This window comes from Mobula hypostoma, chromosome 3 (genome assembly GCF_963921235.1).
Source record: "Mobula hypostoma chromosome 3, sMobHyp1.1, whole genome shotgun sequence".
Classification (NCBI taxonomy): domain Eukaryota; kingdom Metazoa; phylum Chordata; class Chondrichthyes; order Myliobatiformes; family Myliobatidae; genus Mobula; species Mobula hypostoma.
In genome coordinates this window covers 19,956,248-19,969,214 of record NC_086099.1, presented here as the reverse complement: position 1 = coordinate 19,969,214, position 12,967 = coordinate 19,956,248, and the positions used below count along the sequence as shown (strand labels likewise).

Here is a 12,967-nt window from a genome sequence, read left to right as displayed (position 1 = left end):
GTATACAGGCACTAATCTCACACAGTTATCAAAATCTTCCTTTTAACCTACAGGAGGTTTCTAATCTTGTCATAAATGTAATGATTTGTCCATGTTAATCCAGTACCAGGCACAATCGCAAGAATTAATAACAGAACTATCCTATGAGAAAGGACCCTATAAGGAGGGCATATAAAATCTACTAAAGATTCCATGTCACATAGCCTGTTCGAGATAAAGATTTAATTAAATGTTCTCCATAAAATCAAGCCATTTTTTGCAATATTTAAATACAAAAAGAAAAAAATCAAAGGTTTGCTTTTAATGGCCAGTTTTCTTTCAATACTACCCCTAATTGTCCTTGTATATGCAATATATTTCATTGGCACTCTTATGGTCATCAGATTTACTCACATCATAGCTAAGTTGAAACCAAGATTTACCACATCATGAATTACTTTAGTTGTTTAATTTAATCAATTTAATTAATTCTTTTTCCTGAAGTTGAAACTGTGGAGTATTTTCTCTCACATTTATTATACATTTAATTACCAGATATTCTGCACATTTCTTTCCAATTGCAGTGGTATCCTGCCTTGCAGCCCTTGCACCATCATCTCAATAGCCCCACTTCTCCACTAAAAAACTCCACCCTCAGCAATTCAAGCAGATAAAACAGGCACACTGTCATCTTTGAGGATTTAAAGTGGATCAGATGAGAGCCCATGGTTCTTTGGGACATTAAATCAGTTGGAAATAGATAGCCTTGGCAACAAATACTAGAAATAATAGTTAAACTTGATCACTAAGTGTTCACCGCCTACACTGTCCACAATTAAACTTTCTGTACTGTCTGTTCCGTTGCATTACATTTATTTAAAAAATAACTATAATCTCTGTATGGAAATAAAGAAAATGTTCTCTCTGCATCAGAATATTATAATAACCTACACGGATTAAAGGCTGTCGTGTATGAGCCTCTTTCACAGCTTTGGTTTTTAACCTGTACTTATTGGTAATAAAACTTTTTAGGATTTATTTTATTAATTCCCATAAATATCTTGTAAATTTGATTAGTACACCTCAAATTCTGTTTTCAGTAACAACAGATTAAATGCCCATTTTTTAAACTATTAGCTTTAAACTTGATGCCGCAACCATTTTTATTCATTTCTGTTCTCAAACAATAGTATCTGTCTTACAGATAAGGAGCTATATTTATACAATATCAATACAATCTTTTGATTTAAATGGAAGGTAGTTTCAGGCGCCTCACCCATACCACCAGAGAACAGTTATTACCCCACAACCATCAGGCTCCTGAACCAACGTGGATAACTTCACTCATTTCAACACTGAACTGATTCCACAACTTGTAGACAAACTTTCAAGGACTCTACAACTCAATGTTATTTACTTACCTTGTTTATTATTTATGCATTTTGTCTTCTTTTGCATATTAGTTGTTTGTCAGTTTTTGTCATTTATGGTTTTTTCATTAATTTTATTGTTTTCTTTATTTTTCTCTAAATGCCTGCAAGAAAACTAATCTCAAGGTAGTGTACTTTGATAATAAATTTACTTTGAACTTTGAACTCACCTGGTGGAAGTACGTTTTGTGACTTTGCTAGTACACATTTCCACAGGTGTACAATTTTCAGCATTTCGGAAGTTACTGAGATGGACGGACTCCTTTTGGCCAATCAAGTTCAAACTGGCCAAATGAACATAATTCAAATAATCTCACTTCTTTTCAGCCTTGTGGGTTAGAACACTTTAAATATCCTTAAAGGAAAAGAGAATGACAAAATTTGATCTGATGTCCACTAAGCTTATCTTTACAAATTGGTGAGGTGCAAAACAGATGGTTTATTAAATTCCATCACAACCCTACTGCACCAAGTGGAGTAATCTTGTTCCTCATGGCTCCCTCCAGGCACTTCAGCAATTTAAGGTAGACTTCTCATGTCTATTAATAACCTGAAGCAGGGAAGGTCAGTTTTGGATGCATATTTTCAGAGCTAAAATGAATCAAAGACCTAGTTCTTTCCAAACTGATGATATGAATACTAACAAACAAGAGAAAATCTGCAGATGCTGTAAGTCTGAGCAACACATACAAAATGCTGGTGGAACTCAGCAGGCCAGACAGCATCTATGGAAAAAAGTACAGTTGATGTTTCAGGCCAAAGCCCTTCAGCAGGACAGCTGAGTTCCTCCAGTATTTTATGTGTGTTTATATGAATATTGATTTTCCCTTTCCGGTAAAAAATATTTCTCTCACCCTTCTATTCTTCTCTCCTTCCCTTCTATTCCCCACTCTGGCCCCTTACCTCTTCTCTCTGCCTATCGCCACTCCCCTGGGCCCCCTCCTCCTTCCCTTTTTCCTATGGTCCACTCTCCTCTCCAGCCTTTTACGTTTCCTACCCACCCGGCTTCACCTATCACCTTCCAGTTATCATCTTTCCCCTCCTCCCACCTTCTTACTCTATCATCTTCCCCCTTCCTTTCCAGTCCTGAACAATGGTCTTGGTCCAAAACATCGACTGTTTATTCATTTCCATAGATGTTCCTCCAGCATTTTGTGTGCGCAGTGCCCTAGTTTATAATGTCCCTGTCACCCCAACCAGCTCATTAGGTGATTGAACAATATAGAGTGTGAACTTTGATGGCAAAATATGCTGCTGACTTTCAGTACTGGGTGTTTGAAAGTTATGGTTGGCAAAAAGAATCTCTCTCCTTCTGGCCTACAAACAGTGCAGCAAAGGCATCTGGCAGGAAGACCCAGCTCATTTGGTTATTGGAATAGTCACCTATTACCAATCAGCATCTGATAGCAGGAGTGGATAAGGACTTTTCTGAGCTTTAAACCCAGGGGGTGAGGTAGTTAATATTACCCCTGTAATGGACATCAAATATTTTTTCTCGCACTTCTTTCTCCTACGTCCTCTAAACGTATAAAAAACTACCCTTAAGGTTGCAATATGCCATATACTTTTGTCACTGTCATTAAAAAAGTGTTTATTAAGATATTTATATTCGGATACTGCAACAAATTTTATTTGTCTCATGTCGCATAAATTTTTGTCGTTCTTTACAATATAATTACTTCCTCGTAATACATTTGTAATTACTATGTTAAGAACCAAAATATCAGACAGAATGATGACATTTATCAGCGTCCTCAGTAATACACAGTAATGATAAAGTTGGTGAGGGTTGAAGTAGCAACTTTTAATGGTATTAATTGACTTTTTACGCTACTTTTAAAATAATGTGTTTTAATCGGTTTAGCATGGGATAATAACGTGCTGTACTGGCATTTTCTTTTCATAAGAATTATCTGCTTTACTCTCCTCTCTCTGCTCTTTTCTAATGCCCTATAATATTTTCCTTTAGTGTTTATTGCCTCAAAAATGTTGACTTCAAGAGCCTCTTGCAGTGATAATTTGATATTCTAATAGCATGCATTTTTAATATTTTAATAACCCATTGAGTTAAAAAAAACCTTGTAGTCTTCTGACTTAAATTATCCTCCAAGACAATTTTTTAATTTAAACATCCCAGAAAGATTTGTGTAGTCAAATAAACAACCCTCTTTCTCCTGACTACTGACGGCTGCCTCTTCCAATCTGATGAAGAGAAGTGTTGCATGTAGACTGTATCAATAACATCTAAGTGCTTAATAATGGTTCATTTTATCCAGGGGCTTTTGACTAGTCATATATTTATCACCACAAAGGAGTAAATAATGGGTCTTTAGTAGTATAAAATAAACAAAAACAGGAAAGTTAAAGAAACTGAAAATTCCAGGAAATACAGAAAGAGGTAAGATATGTTAACCTCGTTTTTTTTTAAGTTCTGGATGTTGAAAAACCTTCTGTATCTTTCCAGATATTTTTGTTCTTCTTCATGAGTAGACAAATAGCTGAATTACTGCCAGTGTTTAGATAGTATTGCTTAGAGAAAATCTGTTTCAGAGAAAACGTTTTTGCAGCCAAGTTATAGGCTTTTTTAAAGTAAAAGACAGAAGAATTTGATATAAGTATGCAGAGCATGTATAGAATAATAACACTGGCAGTAATTTATTATCTAATGTACCTGAAGATTGGAACAGTAAGGAATGATTGTTAGAAATGCAATTAAGAGAAAAATCATTGCTGCCAATACAGTAGAGAATAAATTATTTTTATTAGTTCTATAAATGATATTCCAACAAAATATAATTGCAGTTATTTTTGTATTTTTTGAAAGAAAATTGATTTAGCCTAAAACTGTCCTCGTTATTATCCCTGTTAGAATTATATTGATTGATGAAATGTTCATAACTGGCCTTCCTTACCAGATGTCACAGTGGTAATTTGGAGTGAAACGATTCATCTCCACATGTCCTTGTTATGACTCAGACACAGCCCAGTAAGAACTTTGACAGTTTAAACTGCACAAAGCAGAGCACTGTACAATAATAGAAATACCACTGTCATATGCAGTTTTTGCAAAGAAAATATGCAGAGTTAGATTTCAAAAAACATAGCCATGTCAATCAGAAATATCAAAAAAAGGGTCATGGAAAATTGTGCAAACTCTGAAGAGTTCACTTTCAAGAAGTTTAAATATCAGAATCAGAATCGGGTTTAATATCACCGGCATATGTTGTGAGATTTGTTAACTTTGCAGCAGCAGTACAATGCAATACATAATAACAGAAAAAAACTGAATTACAGTAAGTATATATGTATACGAAATAGTTAAATGAGTAATTAAAAATGCGAAATAAAAAAAAGTAGTGAGGTAGTGTTCATGGGTTCAATGTCCATTCAAAAATCAGATGGCAGAGGCGAAGAAGCTGTTCTTGAATCATTGAGTGTGCGCCTTCACACTTCTGTACCTCCTTCCTGATGTACCAGTGAGAACAAGGCATGACCTGGGTGTTGGGGGATCCTTAATGATGAACGCCGCCTTTTTAAGTCTTCGCTCCTTGACGATGTCCTGGATGCTACTGAGGCTAGTAACCATGATGGAGCTGACTAAGCTTAAAACTCTCCGCAGTTTACTTCAATCCTGTGCAGCAGCCCACCCCCGCCCCACCCCATTCCAGACAGTGATTCTTCTTAACTCAAGAAATTTTATACTAGATGTCATTGTGACAAATTCATTTTCATTTTTCTCTAATGCCTCCTTATTAGACATCAGAGAAAACTCATTTGCCTTCTCACAAGAAAACTGTTTAAAAGTCTGTTTGTTTTTTTTTTGCTACTTAGAGTTACAAAACAAGTCAAAAGGGGAACAGTATCAATAAAGAAGGATTCTAGAAAAAAATCACTCAGCACCTATTTGAGGGATTCGTTCATCTGAAGTTTGGAATATTTAATAACCTTAATTGCCCTGTCATTATTCCTTTATTATTTCATTTCCTTAGCTGATAGAAATAATAATAAGAAGACAATTATTTCTTTCTGCAAACAACTCAGTGAAAGTTATGCCAACATAATCCAATAAAGTTTAGAGCAAGCAACGGGCAGTTGTTTCCATAGCAAATCTAAGTTGCTTCGGAAGGTTATTTTCTATGTGAGACAAAATCATTTCAAACATGCTTAAATATTCCTCTTAAAATAATAAGGGATTAAAATATGTTGAGATTGATATTAACCTAAGAACTGATCTGGCTGCAGTGTTTTTACAAAGAAATGAAAAGCAGAAAATGCTGACCTGGCAGCATATATTAATATCATTGTCAGAATTTTTTTTAAATACTGAGACCAAAATGTCCATTGATATCATGTCTCGTTTAAATATGTTTTAGTGGCACATGTGCTTCCAGAGCTCTTCAGAAGTACGGCATCCACCATAGTGGTAAAGACTGCAACCTAGACAACCAACACCTTTTGTGCAGGAACAAAATCATGGTATAAAGCCCAGGAAATTCTGGGATGAATGGGATGCATCATTATTTACTGTGCATCATAACTTCCCAGGATTTTCACTCCTTCTATCCCTAACCCTGCATCTATCCCATTTATGTCAAGACAATTATACATTTCCTCATTTCACATTGGGTTTTATCACTACATTTACATCTAGGAGCTCAAAATTTGTAATTCACATTGGAGCCTCTTTGAATAACTCCTGAAGACCTTGACCATCCTGAAAAAACTTGCTTGGTTTGTCTGGTATTTGAGTAATTCTTTCAGTGAAGATTTTGCTATTTAACGAAATAAACATAAAAGCATTTTGCAGTAGATTTAAAAACACAAAGGATAGAATGATTAAGTATTAGCTCCAGATAATTAATTTCACATTTTATCTATTTTGTTTGTAATTGATCTTCAATCATAAAATGAATTCTTTATGCATTTAGCAAGCTATCAGGTTAAGCTTGTTACCTGCATAAAGTTTTCACTTAAAATATAGTTCTATTAGCAATTAGGTCACATCAGCAATTAGAAGCTTGCTGGGGTTAATATATGAAGACATGGAAAGGTATTTCATCTAGGTTTTTGATGTCATCTGCGTAAGCTTTCTGAGATAGTCTTGATTTAAAATGGTATCTTAATACACTGAAATTCGCCAATAGTCTGGCAGGGACCAGTTAGGTTGAAAGATCTGTGTCCATATAGATTAACTCAAAAGATTTTCTTAGGTAAAAGTCAAATTTAGCAAGCTAGTCAAATCTGGAGGGTATTTTTATCTGGTCGGAAATCAGATTCATCAACAATTCTCAGTTTGTTAATTCTGTGACCTGGTCCTATTTTTAAGGCCACTTATTTGGACTTTAGTTACATTGGTCTAGTTTGGCAAAATGTACACACTGAAATCTTCATCTCTGCACACCCCAATTTAAAGTGATAAGATTTTATACTGCAACAATGTAAGGTTGGACCAGACTGATTTCTGATCCTTGATGCTAGGTTTGCCATCAAAAAAGTAAAGAGAGATTTTCCTTCTCCATCTCTGTTTGTTTCCTATTTTGGTCCATCGTGGCACTTCCTTCTCCCACCCCCCTCCCCTGTACTCATCAGTCACTTCTATCTTTCCTGACCAGCAGAAATCAATCCAGCATATCAGATTATACTAGCAATAAAATGATTCAAATCTTCACATTTGCACAAAACAATGAACTGAATTTTGATACAAATACAAGCAACATTGCATTTAGCTAAAGTAGCTAAATACCTAGAAAACAAAATCAGAAATTAACTTGGTCCAGCCTATGTATAAAAATATTGTGATTACCAGGTTTAAAAAAATTGTTAAAGAAATTGTAATAATGATACTTTAATGTATGGGACTTGAACTCTTCAGGGCTTAAATTCTTTGGTTTCCCTGGAGGATGTTTCCACTTAAATGTGGAGGTACCCTTTAAGTGGAAAGAGCAGTCTGGTGAAAGCAAGGGGTTGAGCTGAGGTCTTAAGCAATACAAGCATGAACTGTTATATTAGTTCTTCCTGGCCCACGAAGTTGTAAAACCAATGTTTTTGGCAGGTTTTGTGAGTTTTGACAATCCTGCCAGTGCCCAGGCTGCCATCCAGGCAATGAATGGTTTTCAAATTGGCATGAAGAGGCTGAAAGTACAACTCAAGAGGCCGAAAGATGCCAACCGCCCTTACTGAACCGCTACAACTCAACTGAGACTTGAGAGCTATTACAGGTAATTTCCAGAATTTCTGGTATCCTCATATATACGTGCATATTGTGGTATTTACTTCTGTGATTCCTATCACCATTTTAACCTCTGGTGCCTATTATTTGTATTCAATCAATTCATTCATGGCTATGAGTTCTAAGGTTAATATTTCACAGAATATTGGGATTAATCTAATATTAAAAATTACCAATTGTTTCATAAATGAATATCAAATATTTGACATGAATAATGGCTTCTTTGAAATGACTTATAAGACTATAAAGTTTGTATAAGCATCATATTCTCAAAAGCATGCAAGACAAGTTAATGTAGTTAATAGAAATAAATTGGCAATATTTATGTAGGTTATGTTAATTACTACTATTATTCAACCATGGTTTTGTTTTACTGAGGTGAACCATTGAATGGAACAGTGTGTATTTATAAAATTATGGGGTTTGGAATTAGTTTTGGTGCCTTATTTTACAGGTATAATATTGAGCAGACAATCTATACACAAAATCCATGTGAATGTCTATAGTTAGAGTGTCCAGAAGGATATCTAGAGCCTGCACCAAATGTATGCATTGCATGCAAACAGGGAACTTTGTATCTTTTCCAGGATACACACCTAGCATTGGCCTGCTATTTCTATGATACTAATGTCTGGCCAGAAATTTAACTTTGATGGTTGCCACCAAATCTAACTTGGAATTGGAATTAGTTCATTATTGTCACATGAACTGTGGTACGGTAAAAAAAAGTTGTCCTGAATACTGTTTATACAAATCAAATCATTACTACAGGGCATTGATGCAGTAAAAAATAAAACAATAACAATGCAGAATGAAGTGCAAAGCTAGAGAAAGTGCAGTGCAGGTAGACAATAATGGCAGTAATGCAAAGCACAATGCTTTGCAGTACCAGCATCCTGGGTTCAATTCCTGCCATTGCCTGTAAGGAGTTTGTACGTTCTCCTCGTGACAGTGTGGGTTTCGTCCGGGTGCTCTGGTTTCCTCCCACAGTCCAAAGACATACAAGTTGGTAGGTTAGTTGGTCATGGTATTAGCCTCATGATTAGGCTAGGATTAAGTTGTGGATTGCCGGGTGGCATGACTCGAAAGGCAAAAAGACTTACTCCATGCTGTATCTCAATAAATAAAAATAACTAAAAAAGAAAGGTGCAAAGTCATAATGCGGCCATTTGTGAGATCTTGTCATACTAGGGAACAATTCAATAGCTTTATAACAGCAGAGTAGAGGCTGTCCTTGAGCTTCGATGAACCCTGCTTTCAGGCGTTTTTATCTTCTGTCTGATGAGAGAGAGGAGAGGAGAGAATGTCCTGGAGGGGTGGTATCTTTGATTGTGCTGGGTGCTTTACTGAGGCAGCAAGAGTGTACGAGGAGTCCGTGGAGGTGAAGCTGGCTTATGTGACATGCTGAGCCGTGTCCACAAACCTCCGCAGTTTCTTTCGGACAGTGCGAGGAGTTGCCATATCAAGCCGTGATGCATCCGGAGAGGATCCCCAGATGTGGATCTGGTCCAGGCAGCAGCAGTCCCAAAGGCCACTGTCCACTCCCACTGGGCTTGCTCCCAATGCAGCCAGCCTGAGAAGCAGCAATAACCTGAAATTCATATGAGGCCCAACACAATATAGACCTCTAGCTGGCCAACAGATTGGATCATTCCCTACACTCAGTTCATGTCAGCAGACTCCTTCATGTTAAATTGATTCATTCTTGATCTACTATCACCTGTCATTAAGTTATGCACTTCTCTGCAAGAGCAAAGTGAAATGAGGGAAATGTCTTACGTACATTTAAGGATTTTGAAGCATATGACTGATGGCTGGATGTTCATAATGAAAAGGATGGTGTGAGTACAGAGATCAATAAAATAGGAATCTTTGGTCATGAGGATTTGTTTTTCAAAGCATTACTGTACATGTCATTTTTTCATTAGATAACAGGCAAATTAATGCTGTGCAAAAAAAATCCAGTGGTAAAATCAGCTTGATTAGAAATAGCTGTGCACTTAATAGTCTTCATTTTAAATGATATTGTGTAGACACTGACATTAGATAGTGGGCCTCACCTCAAAGTAATTACATGCTGGATAAATAGGATTATAGCTGTGAAATAATTTTATATACAGTATTTATATGATTTAAAATACGTTGAGAGATTCAGTCCTTTTAAAGATAAAGCTACAAGCTTCAACTTCCTCTCTTTGCATGAAGGACGCAATTCTCTCGTGCAAGAAGTATTTTTTAATCTTCTGCAGGAGTCCAGTATTTGATTTTTCCCTTTAGAACAGGGCAGGGTTGCTCTGGGGTTAATAATAGTTTCGTTAACGGGGTGGGGTGTCAGAAAATGACAATCAACACAGTACAGTTAATCAAATTAATAAGAACAAACGCCTTTGAGATTGCAGTGGTGGACTAAACAAATGATATATTAAATAAATAGTTATGGCAATAATCCATTTTTTATGTGTTGGACCCATGATTTTAGAAATTCATAATTTTTCTCCACTCAATGAGCACAAAGTCCATTTCTCTAGATGTTGGATGCAATTAGTCCACTCAGCACTGTAACCCAATTCTATTAGAAGAACATGTGCTTGTCCCACAGACATAAATAAGTATTCAATGAATGGTGTAATTCCCCAAGTAATGTTTATTTGAAAACAAATTGTGTCATTTTGCTTTTTATCATTGGTCACTCTCAGGATAACCATATTCTATTAGCACTATTCTCTGAGAAGGCCTCAGCATAAATTAAATAATAATGTCTGCATTCCCCAATTTCTTAAGCTCTGAACCATAAGACAAAGAAGCAGAATAAGGCCCACTGGGTCTGCTCTGCTATTCCATCATGGCTGATTTATCATCCCATTCAAACACATTCTCCGTCTTCCCCTCAAACCTTTGACACCCTGACTAATCAAGAACCTATTAACCTCCACTTTAAACATACCCAATGACTTGGCCTCCATCGCCATCTGCAGCAATGAATTCCTCTGATTCAAGACTCTCCGGATAAAGAAATTCGTCCTCATCTCTGTTTCCACTCCAAGCATCATTATCGCTCCATCTTGTTTCCCTTCTTTATGAAGTTGCTTAAAATCTATCTCTTCGACTTAAAGTCTTCTGATGTGACGGCAGACCTATTGCCTCAGTGCACCTGCAGTCTGCTTTGCCACACCGTGCATGGAGTCTGCACCATAGAAACACTTGTCCCCCAGTTGCCATGCTCACATACACGCTGGAAGACTGCCACAGAATAAAACCCCTGCAGTCCAGTTTTGACCTGTCTATGGTTACACCTCAGCTGTGTTATCAACGTAGCGTAGGGTGAAGCTGACAAGGCAACATCACGAAAAGAACGCGCATCTCCGCAATGTGAAAACCTATGGTCACAGAGTCATATTCTGTCAGCCCTGGTCTCCTGCAAAAGAGAATGAGATGTTATCATCAATCTTTAAGTAAATAGTATTAACACAGAACATAAGAACAGTACAGCAAGTACAGGGCCTTCAGCCCACCATGTTGGGCCAACCTTTTAACCTACCTGAAGATCATCTAACACTTCCATCCTATATAACCCTCCATTTCTCTTTCCTCTATATATCTCTCTAAGAGTTTCTTAACTCTTCCGAATATATCTCCTTCTACTACCTCCCTGGTGGCACGTTCAATGCATTCACCACACTCTGAGTAAAAACCGACCTCTGACATTTCCCTTATACTTTCCTCCAATCACCTTAAAATTATGCCCTCTCCTGTTAGCCATTTCCACCCCAGGAAAGATATTAGCGCATCACATTTTAAACAAAAGCAGATAGAGCGCTACAAGTCTAAACTGGTGGGAGTGCAGAGGAGATTCACCAGGACCTTGCTTGGGATAAAGCCCTGAAGATGGGTCTCACCCCAAAACATCAACTGTTTGTTCATTTCCATGGATGCTGCCTGGCCTGCTGCGTTCCTCCAGCATTTTGATGTGTGTTGCTCGGGACAGAGTGCTTCAGTTAGGATGAGTAGACGGGAGAGGTCAGGCCTGTTTACCCCAGAGCAGTGGAAATTAAGAGGGGACATGACAGAGGCATATAAAACAATGAAGAGTATAGATAGGGTAGAATGCAGAAAACCTTTCCTTTTATCAGACGAGAATAACACTAGAGAATATAGATTAAGGGGAAGGGGTAAGAGATTTAGAGGAGATCTGAGGGACCCTTTTTCAACCAGAGAACAGTGAGTACCAGGAATGCATTGCCAGAGAGAGTGGTGGTAGCAGCATCTGAGAAGTGTATAAGTATCTGAATTGCCTAGACATAGAAGGCAATAGGTCAAGTGCTGGAAGATGGGATTAATGGGGTTAGTAATCACTGATCAGTAAGGATATGGAGGGCTGAATGGCCTGTTCTACAATACATGACTCCATGGCTAACGCACTCCCAGTTACGCCACTGGTGCTTAGGGCAGCAATGAAGCTCCTCACCTCTGGTGCTGCTCAGGGCTTCCTTCCTCATGCCAGTGGCTTCCTCTTGGTTTTCACTACTGTCCCGGGTTGAGAACCAGGAATACCATCACACTCAGATGTAGAAGGATTCTTCATTGATGTTTCCGAAACAATTTTGTTTTACTAGTCAGGGTTGTTAGCCCTGAGCAGAAGCCTTGAACCCGGAGGACCGCCGACCACTATTTGTCTGGCCTTTATCCTTTGATCTGTTAGACATGGGTCACCCTACCAAAAGCCAAAGCATGAAGCCCTGATTCCAGCCAGCATAGCTCGCTGGGTCATTGAGGCACACGAGCCTCCAAACCCTACGTCAAGGCTGTGGTCCTCCGTGACACAACATTTTAACGCTGCTGTGACCTCAGCTGCCATTGGCAATGCGATCCATGCCTTGCTCTGAAGCTGAATTGTGTTTGCAGCCGATGGCAGATTGCAATAAAGATGTTCCAGTTGACATACTATACAGGTTCAGGGAGGTGCAGTTGAGGTGAAGGTATTTGAGCACATTGAGTAAATTTGACCTCATCCTGAGACTTCCCTTCACCTCCTCTTCTAGCAACTTTCGATACTCTACACTATTTTTCTCCTGGTTTATGCTGAGTTGAAACTCATGCCAGAGGAGGAATAGTTTTGAGCAAAGGCCTTAGAGTCAAGTGAAAGTTCTTCAGCCTCTGTTACACATCCCTTTTTTAGACGAAAGAAGTCAATCGGGAGTCCATGTCCTTTTTAAATATTATTAGCATGAGTTCCTTCCCGCTTTTGAAACCTTGGGAGGCTCTACAAGGTCAAGCCTTTAATGGTTCTGGGCCTGTACTCATTGGAGAATAGAAAAATTGGGGGTTGATG

General features: G+C 37.8%; 1 protein-coding gene across 8 annotated transcripts in view; it reads left to right on the top strand.

Moving 5' to 3' along the window:
* celf4 (CUGBP, Elav-like family member 4) overlaps positions 1–12,967 on the top strand; it is a 1,378,019-nt gene that overhangs the window by 1,327,659 nt on the left and 37,393 nt on the right. For all 8 annotated transcript variants that reach the window (XR_010017340.1, XM_063042779.1, XM_063042778.1 and 5 more), the window contains one exon: positions 7,462–7,627. Coding sequence is in view for 7 of the 8 variants with exons in the window: in XM_063042779.1 (XP_062898849.1) it covers positions 7,462–7,589 (128 nt within the window). In the remaining variant the exon portion in view is untranslated. The remainder of the gene's footprint in view (positions 1–7,461; positions 7,628–12,967) is intronic.